This window comes from Podarcis vaucheri (assembly GCF_965113315.1).
Source record: "Podarcis vaucheri genome assembly, chromosome: 1".
NCBI lineage: Eukaryota > Metazoa > Chordata > Lepidosauria > Squamata > Lacertidae > Podarcis > Podarcis vaucheri.
In genome coordinates this window covers 77,648,996-77,663,036 of record NC_138759.1, presented here as the reverse complement: position 1 = coordinate 77,663,036, position 14,041 = coordinate 77,648,996, and the positions used below count along the sequence as shown (strand labels likewise).

General features: G+C 42.1%; 1 protein-coding gene across 15 annotated transcripts in view; it reads left to right on the top strand.

Moving 5' to 3' along the window:
- The window catches only part of BRSK2 (BR serine/threonine kinase 2), a 400,801-nt gene that overhangs the window by 360,092 nt on the left and 26,668 nt on the right, over nucleotides 1-14,041 (top strand). For all 15 annotated transcript variants that reach the window (XM_082193170.1, XM_082193163.1, XM_082193174.1 and 12 more), the window contains 3 exons: nucleotides 859-907; nucleotides 11,471-11,594; nucleotides 13,797-13,977. In XM_082193170.1, coding sequence (XP_082049296.1) covers nucleotides 859-907; nucleotides 11,471-11,594; nucleotides 13,797-13,977 — 354 coding nt within the window. The remainder of the gene's footprint in view (nucleotides 1-858; nucleotides 908-11,470; nucleotides 11,595-13,796; nucleotides 13,978-14,041) is intronic.

The window sequence follows — 14,041 nt, the reverse complement described above, 5'->3', positions numbered from 1 at the left end:
AGTTGTTTCTGACTTGAGGCACACACTGGCCTGGTTTACACATGTCACTAAACCATGGTTTGCCTAGCCAAAGTGTGGCTTTTTGAATATCTGAGTTCTGAGCAAGGTGTTGTCTTCACTGATGTGCCAGTGCCCCAGCATTGTTGTTGTTGTTGTTTTGGATGGAGAGGAACTCCATGAGGACTCATGTTAATAAAGGTTACATAAAACACAATTACTGCTTTATGTGTTTATGAGCAAATACATTCCTGTCTATTACTGGAAATCTCTTTTCTTTCCTAATTCAAGATTGGTTAAAATATGCAAATAGGAAATTTCCACAGCTCAGCATTCCAGCTCATTTGTATCTTTGCTGAAATGTCTGCTGTAGTATATGGCAGATTTCTTATTCTCTGTTTCAAGGGGAAAGGGTAATAATATTCCATCTACAGACTTTGCACATAATCAGGGTGTTGTAGGGCTAAGTGTGCAGCATACCAGTTTTTAGTTTTTTGTGGGTTATAGAACTATTTCAATGCTACTAGTAAAAATCAGCCCCAGACATCTTGGCAGATACAGTTATGCTGCAAATTACTTTCACAACAGCCATCAATTCTAAGTTGAATAGATACTGTTTAAGAGCCCAAGCCAAACTATGAAATCTCAGTATATAAGTGTTCAAGTTAGGTACATGTGGATATAGTGTGGGTCAATTATTTGATATTAAAACAATAAGTTATTTGATATTAAAACAATGAAGTGCTTGAAATATATTCTGTGTGAACTTTGATTCCACATTTATTGACTTTGAATTGGGAATCAGCATTTCCTTTTTCTCCTCCTCTTATGCTTTGTCTCTGTCTGTGTATGTATATATAGTACCGACGCCAGAAGAGATGTCGAATTTAACTCCAGAATCTTCCCCAGAGTAAGTAGCTCACTACAGTACTATTAGTATCAGCACCGATTTGTTTCCTGTGTACTTGACAATAGATCAGAGTGGGACAGAATGTTCTTTATCTAGCACTCCTAACAAATGAATTCATACCACGCTGGTTGCAGCAGGTCACAAACAAGTTGTCAGGGCAGTTAATATAAACCCTCAAGGGTAGTGCTAGGTTAAGGGATAAATTTAGGACAAGGGTAGCTAGCACATAGGACTCATACAACTCCTCGAGGGGTTTTTGGACACCAAAAATTTGTTATTAAAATAAAATAAAATAAAGTGTTTTTTGTTTTTGTTTTTAATTACTGTTCTTGTGAATCTCCTGCTGTTATGCTATGAAGCTGAATATTGTTGTGGCTTCCAATTCCCACCCACCCCACTCAAAAAGAGAAAAGTCTCATTAATTCTTTTAAAGTTGCTGACTGCTCTTTCCACTCTGATTCTCTCATGGCAAAAGACCTTTGTGACCTCACCCAAAGATTCCCCAGAATTTGACTCTATAAAAAATCAATTGGCCATTTTTACACTTGGACACGTTGTCCCCCAGGTGTTGACCATTGGTCAGTGCAGCCCACAGCCTGATAATGGTTAGCTACTCCTGATTTAGGAAACTGCAGGAGCTCAAGAAAACAAATGGATTGCTTTGTTTGTCTGATAAGGATTTTTGAGAAAACAAAATCCAGTGCATTTTTTTTTCAGTCCTTCAGTGCATTCCTCTCCACCCTCACTTCATAGGAAAAGTCTTAAAAAGGAAAACCAACATCCAATTCTTCATGTATTTAACACACTCCTTTCCACAGGAGGAGGAGGAGGAGTCTGGATTTGATATCCCGCTTTATCACTACCCTAAGGAGTCTCAAAGCGGCTAACATTCTCCTTTCCCTTCCTCCCCCACAACAAACACTCTGTGAGGTGAGTGGGGCTGAGAGACTTCAGAGAAGTGTGACTGGCCCAAGGTCACCCAGCAGCTGCATGTAGAGGAGCGGAGACGTGAACCCGGTTCCCCCAGATTGCAAGACTACCGCTCTTAACCACTACACCACACTGGCTCTCAAGTGAACAGCTTTTTCAAGCAATCTTACTTACACAGGACCCTGTGTTTCTCTTTGGGGTCAATAGAGCAAACAGCCTTGAAAACTTAAGCAGTGTCTCGACTTCATATATTGTTCAAAGTCACAGTGAACTGCTGACCTTTCTGACTTTCTTTGGAGCCTAGTAGGAAGTAACTCATACAGTAGGAGGTGAAAGCTGGTGTAGGGATGGTAGTTTCTATAACAGTTCAGAAAGGGCTACACAGGAAATACAGTAGCCATTCAGAAATAATGTGTTTTCTCAATTGCATTAGACCCAAAGTAATTTTAACAAAAATGTCATTGAAGAATTACATATGACTAAATGCCTTTTTGGGGTACTTTGCCTGTGAACATTTCTCCAGAGATTCCCTTCTAGGCACTCCAAGTGCAAAATAATCCTCTATAATTTGCACAGCATTTTCTGCTACGTTCCAGATTGCTGCTTTCTTGGCTGCTGGAATGATCTTATATTGGTTAAGGCACAGAGTGAAATAATCATGAGCTCTAGATTAAATTTTGAACCGAGAAGATCTCTTAACTGGAGATGGTGATATGGCCCTTGCCATTTTGAAGTGTGAAAACTGAGTAGTGCAACCCTGATGCAACAGCAGTCAGGGCAGTAAAGAGTGGTGGAAGGGACTTAATGGGATCCTGTTCTTTCTTTTCCACCATATTCTCTCTTCCTTCTCTCTCCCCTTCTTTTTGTGTGAGATCCTTTGTGAATGTGCTGCCTTTCTCTGTGCCTCGCTCTCTCTTTAAGAACTGCCGGGTAGAAGTAAAGGCATTCTTAGTAGGCAGTTTGGATGCAACTCAAAGCCTAAGGCCTTTCCCCCCTTTCCAATATAATTGCTGAATTAATGAGTTCAATTGGATGGCACCCTGCAGTAAACATAATAAAAGTTGTAAAAAATAATGAACTGCGTTTTTATTTCAATCGTCAGTGCCTTTATGCTCTGTGGCCACTCTAAAGTTCTGTATTGTTTTTGCTCTGAGAGCAAGATGTCTCCGTTGCAAAAGAGCCCTTACTGGCCCCATGATTGAAATGTTGCATAAATGTGCTTCCTTACTCTGTTGCTGCATCTTTTAATGAATCTAATTCGTTTAACAGTTCTGAGGACTGGATATTATACCTTGACATGTCTAGGTAATGTGTATCATTTTATTTGTGGGAAAGCCTAGATAAGTTCATAGAAATTAAATGGATAAGCCCATATCCCCTTCTGGTGTAAAGCAGCATGACTCCATCTGCTTTTTAATATTCTGTATAGCAGTACATGTATTTAAGAAGAAAAAATTGATAATAATCCAAATTGTGCATAATATTTTAAACTTTACAAACATTAAACAGGCACCTCCATCCAAAACATTTTCACGTGTGTGTTTTTTAAAATCAGCTTCCAGTTGCCTTGTTTGGGCAATTATAATGGTGTGGAGCAGGGGAGCAGAGCCATACCTACTGGCCCTGGCCCTACCATCACAACTCAGTCAGGACCTCCCTCCTGCTGTCTGCCTGCATGTTGGTGAGCATGTTTAAAATTTGCTCGTTGCACCTATGCCCCCTCCATGATCTAGAACCAAAAATTGGGGGCGGGGAGCCTATGAGCATCCCCTCTGCAGGCATTATTCCCACCGCATGGACAACAGGGAATGGGCTGTTGAGGATACGACGACAGGGGGGGGCAATTCTGCACAGCAGTTCTCTCCCACTCTGCAGAACTATCGCCATGTGTATTGAATGACCAGATATCGCTAATCAGCTTTATGCTTCCCATCAATTATTGAGAAAATAAATTACATGTGGAAATTATCAGAGGAGGTGGAACATATCTGTGGAATTATTATTGTTTGGGTGCCGTGTTTTCACTGTACTCACTTTACTTTTGCAGTGGCCAATGGATATTTTTAGGTGTCCTTTCTTTCATTCCACAAATCATCTCACCAGTGGTATCTGCACTCCAGCAGCCTTCCCGGGTGTCCATGCTTCAGTTAAAGCTCAGGAGAAGACATTATGAGATAACTCCTCCCATGAGCCCTTTTCAGATTAGGAAGCACAGGCAGCTGGGGAGACTGCAGAGTGCTGCAGAAAGGTTTACACATACCAACCTCCGCTACCTTGTAATAATAAAGTTAGCTCAAAATCTCAATACCCACCAAAATTTGAAAGAAATTATTTTTCTAGTGCCCTGAGAATGAGACAGAAAAATGGAAGCCTCTTTCACAGGGGAAGAAAACTTCAAAGAAACTGGAGAAGCATTTGCCACATTGTACTAGTTCACATGTCTCTAACCATAAACATTCTAGAACAGTTAGATATAAAAGGATGACTAGAGTTGGATCCTAGCATCACTTGCTAGTTCAGTCTTTATCCTGAGGACTTACCGTATTTTTTGCTCTACAAGACACACCAGACCATAAGACGCACCTAGTTTTTGGAGGAGGAAAGCAAGGAAAAAAATATTCTGAATCCCAGAAGCCAGAACAGCAAGAGGGAGCAGGGGAGCAGAGCCATACCTACTGGCCCTGGCCCTACCATCACAACTCAGTCAGGACCTCCCTCCTGCTGTCTGCCTGCATGTTGGTGAGCATGTTTAAAATTTGCTCGTTGCACCTATGCCCCCTCCATGATCTAGAACCAAAAATTGGGGGCGGGGAGCCTATGAGCATCCCCTCTGCAGGCATTATTCCCACCGCATGGACAACAGGGAATGGGCTGTTGAGGATACGACGACAGGGGGGGGCAATTCTGCACAGCAGTTCTCTCCCACTCTGCAGAACTATCGCCATGTGTATTGAATGACCAGATATCGCTAATCAGCTTTATGCTTCCCATCAATTATTGAGAAAATAAATTACATGTGGAAATTATCAGAGGAGGTGGAACATATCTGTGGAATTATTATTGTTTGGGTGCCGTGTTTTCACTGTACTCACTTTACTTTTGCAGTGGCCAATGGATATTTTTAGGTGTCCTTTCTTTCATTCCACAAATCATCTCACCAGTGGTATCTGCACTCCAGCAGCCTTCCCGGGTGTCCATGCTTCAGTTAAAGCTCAGGAGAAGACATTATGAGATAACTCCTCCCATGAGCCCTTTTCAGATTAGGAAGCACAGGCAGCTGGGGAGACTGCAGAGTGCTGCAGAAAGGTTTACACATACCAACCTCCGCTACCTTGTAATAATAAAGTTAGCTCAAAATCTCAATACCCACCAAAATTTGAAAGAAATTATTTTTCTAGTGCCCTGAGAATGAGACAGAAAAATGGAAGCCTCTTTCACAGGGGAAGAAAACTTCAAAGAAACTGGAGAAGCATTTGCCACATTGTACTAGTTCACATGTCTCTAACCATAAACATTCTAGAACAGTTAGATATAAAAGGATGACTAGAGTTGGATCCTAGCATCACTTGCTAGTTCAGTCTTTATCCTGAGGACTTACCGTATTTTTTGCTCTACAAGACACACCAGACCATAAGACGCACCTAGTTTTTGGAGGAGGAAAGCAAGGAAAAAAATATTCTGAATCCCAGAAGCCAGAACAGCAAGAGGGATCACTGCTTTCGCTGCACAGTGATCCCTCTTGCTGTTCTGGCTTCTGGGATAACTGTGCAGCCTTCATTCGGCCCATAAGACGCACACACATTTTCCCTTACTTTTTAGGAGGGGAAAAGTGTGTCTTATAGAGTGAAAAATACGGTATCTGTTAATGCAAAGGAACTTAAGATACAAAAAAAATATGTAAACAAAAGGTCTTTAAAGCACCTTGGTCAACTTCTCTCTCTCTCTCTCTCTCTCTCTCTCTCTCTCTCTCTCTCTCACACACACACACACACACACACACTATATATATATATATATATATATATATATATATATATATATATATAATGCTTTTTTATTTGCGGATGACAGGGACCATATTCTACTGTGGCAGCACAGACCTGGGGATTGGGTCTGGAAACTACCATAAAAAATGATACATTGAATAGGTTTCAAACACATTTTAGGCAAAACCCTGCGATCTTTCTCACTGGTATCTTGCAGTGACTTCTCATGCTAATAATGTTGGTACAGATATGCCATCTGTGCAGAGATATATTCTCCACTTACTGCATGTCTGGCTGGATAGAGAAACTCAAGTTGCAATCCTTTAGTTAGGCTGCTTAGTTCCTATTGAGATCAGTTGGACTGAAACATTCTAAATGCATACATTAGGGGTGGCTAACAGCTATGGAGGGCTCCCAGCACATTTTTTTCTGCCCCTCCAGGGCCCCACTGATTTCAAAAAAGGGGGAAAGTTAAAGTAGACTCAGCACCCTGTTGGGTAAGCAAATCTTCCCACTCCAGTCATCAGATGGGTCATATGAACAGGGAGGGATAATAATCAACCTTCTCAGCTGATCTGCATGGGCCAGCTGAGGAGGGCATTTTGCCTAACTGTGTTGGTGAGTGAGAATATGGGGTGGCCATACTCACTGCTAGTATACAACATTCAGCCCTTGCAGCGTTGGCCAAGGGTGAACGCAGCCCTTGGGCATAAAAAAGGTTAGCCTTCCCTAGTGTACAGGACTGCAGGCACAGGAAGCAATTCATGGAGAGAGCTGCCTTTGAGCCACAAGCCAATAGAAACATAATGGAATTGGTGGTTGCCTAACTTTTATTCTCTTGGTATTTCTGTTTGCTATCACCTTCTATAAATCTGACATTTTAAAAAAGCATTGCACCATGTGTGCCAGATGATGGAGCTATGCTGATTTGCAGCAGGGCCTCAATTCAGCAAAGTCCTGAATCATGGGACTTGTTTGAACTGGGCTGTATGTATGTGTCCACTAGTATTTTGACTTAGAATTTAGCCCATAGGGGCTTCAGAAATCCCCTGTAGAAGCTAGAGCCTCTAATACAAATTGAGATGGTGTATAAGCATGTTTTGCAATGCAATCCTATACATGTCTACTCGGGAATAAGTCTTGTTGAGTTCAGTGTGGCTTACTCCTAGTGAAGTGGAAATAGAATTGCAGCACTGGTCAACAGAGAGACAATTCTGTTTAAATCCATGGGTTTATTTTAGATATAGAGAATGACTGTCATTGTTTGTCTACAACATGATGTAAAATTGCGTACTTTCTCCAGTACACCTTGTTGCTTTCTACCAATCTCTTGGGGTGGAAAACCTTTCTTAAGATAGATGTCAAGTTGATTCTTCAGTGTTTTTCAAGGTCGTTTCCCCCCTATGGACTTCTACCCTTCAGATATGTTGTGCAAGCTTTTCCTCTGAATCCCAAGGTTGCCCCTGGTGTGTTTTCTCCCCTTTATTTCTTTTTTATGTTTCACTCTCCTTCCTTTAGGGTTATTTTCATTATCAAAACCGCCAAAACATCTGCTAAGTCAGTAATGACACCCTACCTTCCAAAAGAAAAAGGGTCAAAGGCCGTAGAACAGTGCTTCCCAACAACATCCTGTTTTGGGCTTCTGAACGTTTCCAAGGGAAGAGAGTTCTGTAGTTGTGGTGCAGCCACTGAGAATATCTCCCTGTGCTCCCTTACTGTTTGAATCTCACCCATCGATGGTATTGCTAAACAGATTCTCTCGGTCAACGTTGGGAGTTGCATAAGGGAGGAGGTGGCCTTTAAGGGCTACTGGGGTGAGGCTTTATATATCAAAATTAGCAGCCTGAATTATGCCCCTAAAGCAATAGTGCAGCAACTGGGAGCACTGTTTCCAATCTGGAAATTCCAACCCACCTTTAAAGTAAAATGTTGGGCCAGATTCAACTAACCTGTCCTGCTAGCAGATGCTTCCACTAGAGGACTTCCACTAGAGCAGCGGAGTTTGACCCCCATCCTCCCCCTGCCCCAATTGAGGGGAGGGGGGAGAACCACCAGAACAGCGTGGCAGGAGAGGGGAGATTCTTATACCAGAACAATCTCTCTAGCACCACGCTGAATTCTTCCCATTACATTCATCTAGATTTGAGGTGATAATATATGAATTACAATTACAAGGTAGCCAATATAGAACCTTCAGATATCACACTACAGGACCTATCATCCCTGCCCATTTTGCTGGGGTTGTAGTCCAACAACATTTGGAATATTATCCCTGACCCAGATCGTAGCAGGACCCAGAATGGCAGAGTTAAGGTAAGGATCTACCAGATCCCCCAGTTCTCAGGGTTCCCATTTTCCTGTGCTGGGGACCTAAGGTTTCCCTTCAGGTACACTGATTTTCTGTGGGTCCTAAGATGTGCTGGGGGAACCGTTGCAGGGTCCTCTGTTGAGAAGTGGGTCTTGTCTGATTCTTGTTCTATGTGCAGATTGGACTAGGAAGATCCCAACAGCCCCCACAAAATGGAATATGAGTTGCAGTAATGAATCTAGGGAACCCTCGGGATTAAAGCCCGAGTGAGCAGGGTCCTAAACCCAGTCAGAATTCAGATTCCTGTGCATACTGCTTCACTTTATTTAAAAAATCATTACTTTAGCCTTCAGCTGATGTAGCTACAACATGTCCAGACAGTGAGTAAGCTGTAAGACTGCAGGTTCTGAGTGTGGTGGTCTTAGACAATAGTATCCACAGACCCACTGGTACAGTCAATAGGAATATGTACCATATAGTTCTGGGATTACTTTGATCACACGAGTGTCTAGGAATACACCAAACTAATTGAGCCACTGGTGTATATAAATCTCTCCTTCCTTGCCCCCAACCCTTACTTGTTAAACTAGTACCTGATAAGTCTATGCAATATGGATATTCTGCCAGGTCTGCTGAATTTCCCCCCTTCATTATAAAACATCAGTGCCACTATCTATGCCTCTTTGCCCTGCAGACCCAGCACAGTTACATCAGGAGAACTCGCAAGAATCTATTCTGTCTTGTATCTCATCAGAAGAACTCTGTATTGCAAGCAGTTACAGGCTCCAGGGTATCACTGGAAGCTTAAGCAGGCCCCTATAACCTTTATTCCTGGTGATCATTCATGAGATACAGTTTTACCAACAGTATGCACCTTTTTATCCCTTCTTCTACTTTTAAACTGGGTTTTTCTTTTAAATCTCCTACCACTGGCTGTGAATTAAAACATTCGTTTCAGAACAGACCCTACTCTTGTGATTATATGAAGTGTCAGAATGGATACAGTACATCCTTTATCACGGCTCAGAGGCAATTGAAATATCCCAGTTTTTAATTTTACAAAATGGTCTTCGAGATTTTTAATGTCAATTTCATAATGTTCATAATGCTTAAGGCCTTATTGGGGAAGCAAGTTTCACTTCTCTCTAATGCAGTGTTTTGCTTGGTTGGCAGCACCTTAAAAAGAAAGCAGTGTACCATTTCATTTAAAAAAACTTTTACTTAGTACACTTATAAGGGAGTAAGGCTCATTGAACACAGTGGCCCGAGTTTACTCCTGAGTAAACTCGCCTAGGGCTTGCAGATCGAAAGGTCGGCGGTTCGAATCCCCGCGGCGGGGTGCGCTCCCGCTGCTCGGTCCCAGCGCCTGCCAACCTAGCAGTTCGAAAGCACCCCCGGGTGCAAGTAGATAAATAGGTACCGCTTACCAGCAGGAAGGTAAACGGCGTTCCGTGTGCGGCTCTGGCTCGCCAGAGCAGCGTTGTCACGCTGGCCACGTGACCCGGAAGTGTCTCCAGACAGCGCTGGCCCCCGGCCAATAAATGTGAGATGGGCGCACAAACCCCACAGTCTGTCAAGACTGGCCCGTTCGGGCAGGGGTACCTTTACCTTTACCTTTAAACATGCTTAGAAAATTGTGCCGTGAATCTTGAATAACTGAGGCTGCATGCTCCCACCCTTTTTTCCCTCCCCCTGTGTAGAGTTAATAATTTTTCGGATAGCACTGATTCTCTCTGTTGGAAGCAGCACTGCTTAGATCATGCAGACGAGTGCTGTGCCAAAACCTCTCCTTCAATTTCTCCAAAGTTTTCTTTCCTTGCAAAATATCTTTTCCTTTTTTCCACCTCATTCTCAGGAGACTTGAGAATTTCCTCGAGTTTTAAGCTTGCTTTATTGCAGGGTAGGATTGCATTTTTTCCTTTTATTTTCTGTAAACATTTTGCCAGCACACTGCAGCCTCTTCAGCTGCCCTGCTTCCTAACCTGGAAAACCTCTGTGGGAGGAGTTACCTCATGATGCCTTTCCCTGAGCTGTAACTGAATTGCAGAAAGCTGCAGGGCGCAGGGAGGCTGCAGGGCACAGGCCATTGGTGAGCTAGCTTTGCAGAATGAAAGGACCATCAAAAACACCCCTCATCCACCACAGAAGTAAAGTAAGTTCATCAAAAACTCTGCAACCCACCCATGAGGATTTCACTAGAATTGTCTCTCCCTGTTTAAATGAGAGAAGGAAATAAACCCCAGTTATTAAAATGTTTATATTGTGGCGTATGTTTAGTGGGTCGTGGACATATCCAGCAGCAGCATGCACCCGCTGTGTGGTCCATGTACCTGTGCTAGAAAAAGCACTTGCTCCATCCTTCATATGTTTCTATTCAGAGGTGTATTGCAGCAACCTGAAGTCTGAGGGGACTGGGGCAGTTGGATGGATACATATAAATATCTAATCAGCAAAGGCTTTTAATGTGCAAGGAACAGACAGCATAATTGTTCTGAGGCCTACAGAGTCATTCTGGTGTGTTTGAGGAAGACAAAAGCTTAGGCTTCTTAATAGCCTACTTAAATGAGTGGCCCTTTCTCTTTACTGTTCCCCATGCTAATCTTTGGCTTGTGGTCAGCTATAGCTGCTTATTAATATTTCAGAGAGTTGTGCTTTCCCAACCCAGTTTTAACAGAGGAACTGGGAGAGATTTGCCAAATTGTGATTCTTTCTTTTCCTCTGTTAGGCAGGCAGGCAGATGTAGATGCTTTTTTTTTAAAAGCCAGCTTGCTTTCAAAAGCTAAGGGTGTAAAACATTTCTCTCTTAAATGTGATATTACTATAGATTAAATAACCTCAGGACTAGACATTGTAATGAGTTTCCAGGAGGCTCTCAATGAGCACAGTGCACGCTGGATTTTTAGGGTGCCGGTGAACACATTCCATTCATGTGCAGAGTGCTTACAGAAAGCAGGGTGTGCATGGACAGCATGCGTGCATATCAGTGGCACACACAAAGAGACCTACCAATGTCCTCCTTATTCAGCTCCCTGCTGTATCTTGTAAAGCTGTTTCACGGTTGTATCCATTAGTTCCTCTGCCCTTCTAGGTTTACTTGAACAGTACAGTACCTAGGTCTTCTGTTTCCAACTGTTGTAGCAAAGCCAAATGCATCACTGGGGTGCTTTCTGTCTCTAAGCAAATACGACTCTCTTGACACAATGACTTAAACCGTTAACGCACAGCGTAGCTAAGGCCTAGTTGGCTGTGTATTATAATTGCCTGTGCTTTTCTTCTCTAAATCTTCTCTTTGCTTTCTGTTTTTTCACCTTTTCTTTCTCTCCCTCCTGGATTGGTCAGGCTTGCCAAAAAATCCTGGTTTGGTAACTTTATCAACCTAGAGAAAGAAGAACAGATCTTTGTGGTTATTAAGGACAAACCGCTGAGTTCTATCAAGGCTGACATAGTCCATGCATTCCTCTCGGTAAGTACGGACATAAACATAAACACGCAAGTGAAACTTGATGAGCTGTGGTTCCTCAGCCTCTAGTTCCAGACACATTCCACACTAGTGCCCTTTAAAACTAAAATTTCTTTCTGTTCTCTCCTGTGGCCACAATGTTTCTTGGTTATTGACTAATCAGTTCCTGTTATCTGTGGGAGGCAGTTTTATTTTGGGTTTCTTTTCAGCTGGAGTAATTGCTTTTTAGAAATTTTATTTTTTATTACCTTAACCATGTAATTGTGATAATAGAATTAACATTTGCTTTGATTGCAAAGACAAAACTACTAATTATCACCAACCAACCACACAAGGAACAGGAACTGACTAATATAAGAGCCAGAAGCAGAAGCCACTTTAAAACAAAGAATGGAGGGAAATTAAAGAGACAGTAGCCGCCCCAGGAAGGTTCAATGCCGTTCTGAACTGCATTTTAACAAAATGAGTAGGGGTGCTTTGTGGTACTAGAATGCAGGATAATATACAGTGGTAGGAAAGCTTCTTTCCATTGGTGTAGTGTTTTTTATTGTTTTTTATTGTTACTATGGCTATATAGCATGTCCTGACGAAATGTAATCGTTATTTTTTATTTTAAAAAATACAAGCTATTTTTAAAAATCACAGATCAGATCTGATAAAAGTGGGAGGATAATATGAAGAATTCTGGAGTACATTGAGTTGGAAATGCTGTCATCTAAATTCTCTGTAAAAACTGAGTGAAGAGATTATGTCTGCTCCATATTAAATGGCTAGTGTATAAGTGACCTTTGCCTCTTTGTTCTTCAATTACACCATCTTTCCCTCACCGTTACTCATTTTCTTTTTTATGTATTCATTTCTCACTCATATATGCCAGACTCAGAGCTGGCTTTCTTAGCAGAACTTCCCTGAGAAATAAGATTTTTTAAAGATTAACTTCTTAGGCATATTTTTCAGGTTCCCCAGAGCATGGTGTATAAATTCAGCCATACTCCAAGCAAAATTGCACATAAAATCACTGTGGCTATACATAACGGGGTGATTCCTTTACATTCCCATCTAGTAGCTTATTTCTTACCCTTTTCTGGGGGCCATAGCAATCTCTGCCCTTGGGAGAACGCAATCTCAAGACATGTTCTGGAACTCTCACTGAAACAATTAATCTTTGGGGCTTCTTTTAAAGTGGAGTGTGATACAGTCGTACGTGTAGGAGCAAAAATCCCAAATGATCTTTGCCAGTTTTAAGTCCCTCAGAGTGCAACTCTATATAGATCTACTCAGAAGTTGGCATTGGGTGAAATCTAATGTTAGTCGTACTCAGAGTTGACCTGTTGAAATAAATGAGCATAAGTAACTAAAGTCTATTGATTTTGGTGTATCTGAGTATAGTTTACTGTAAGTTGGATAACAATAGGACCTACTCCCAGATAAAAGTGTATAAGATTACAGCCCCAAATAATTTTTGGGAGCTTGTGTGGCAGAGTAGTTAACAGCATGAGCAACACAGTGCTGATTCAAATCTCAGCTCATTGGGGACCAAAGTCAAACTGCTACCTCACAGCCCTCCCCAAACCTGTAATATGGAGGTAATAAGAGTTGCAGGTTTGTTCTAAGGTGCATGAAGATAATGTGTGCAAAGTGCTTTCAACACTATATTAATAACTTCAAAATGTTTCTTCTTGCCCTTTCCACATTATCAGTCCAAGAATGCTTCCTATACATTTTGACATTTGTGCCATAGCTGTCAATGTTTCCCTTTTTTAAAGGGAAATTCCCTTATTCCGAATAGGATTTCCCTTAAAAAAGGGGGAAAGTTGACAGCTATGACGTGCAATACTCCCACAAACCCACGTGGCAGTGTTTTACCATGGTCCCACTCAAATCTGCAGGGCTGGTCCAGAGAAGAGCACAGGATGACTATGTGCCTGCATTCTGTAAACGAGATGCTGTGTTTGAGCAGTCCTTGTAGCCAGGAGTTTGGGCATTTAACAATTTTTAATAAATGGCTAGCTGATGAGATCTTATTGAAGTTCATTTTTTATTGCTGCAGATCAGACTGGAATGCTCCTTCATTCTTAAAGAAAGGGCAGTCCCACAAAACAGCAGTCTTTCCCATTCAGATTTTGATGCTTTTTAAATTGGTGTGTTGCCACTGGTTTTAGAGTGGTAGTACCATTTGTTCTTCATGCTGTTGTTTCCTACTAGATCCCCAGCCTCAGTCACAGCGTCATCTCACAGACAAGCTTCCGCGCAGAGTACAAATCCACAGGGGGCCCTGCTGTCTTTCAGAAGCCAGTGAAGTTCCAAGTGGACATAACATACACAGAAGGTGGGGAGGCCCAGAAAGAGAACGGGATCTACTCAGTCACTTTCACACTTTTATCAGGTAATTGTCGCACGCTTGCTGTCTGCATGGAGGAGGTGGAGGAGCACAGACAAAATAGCGAGGG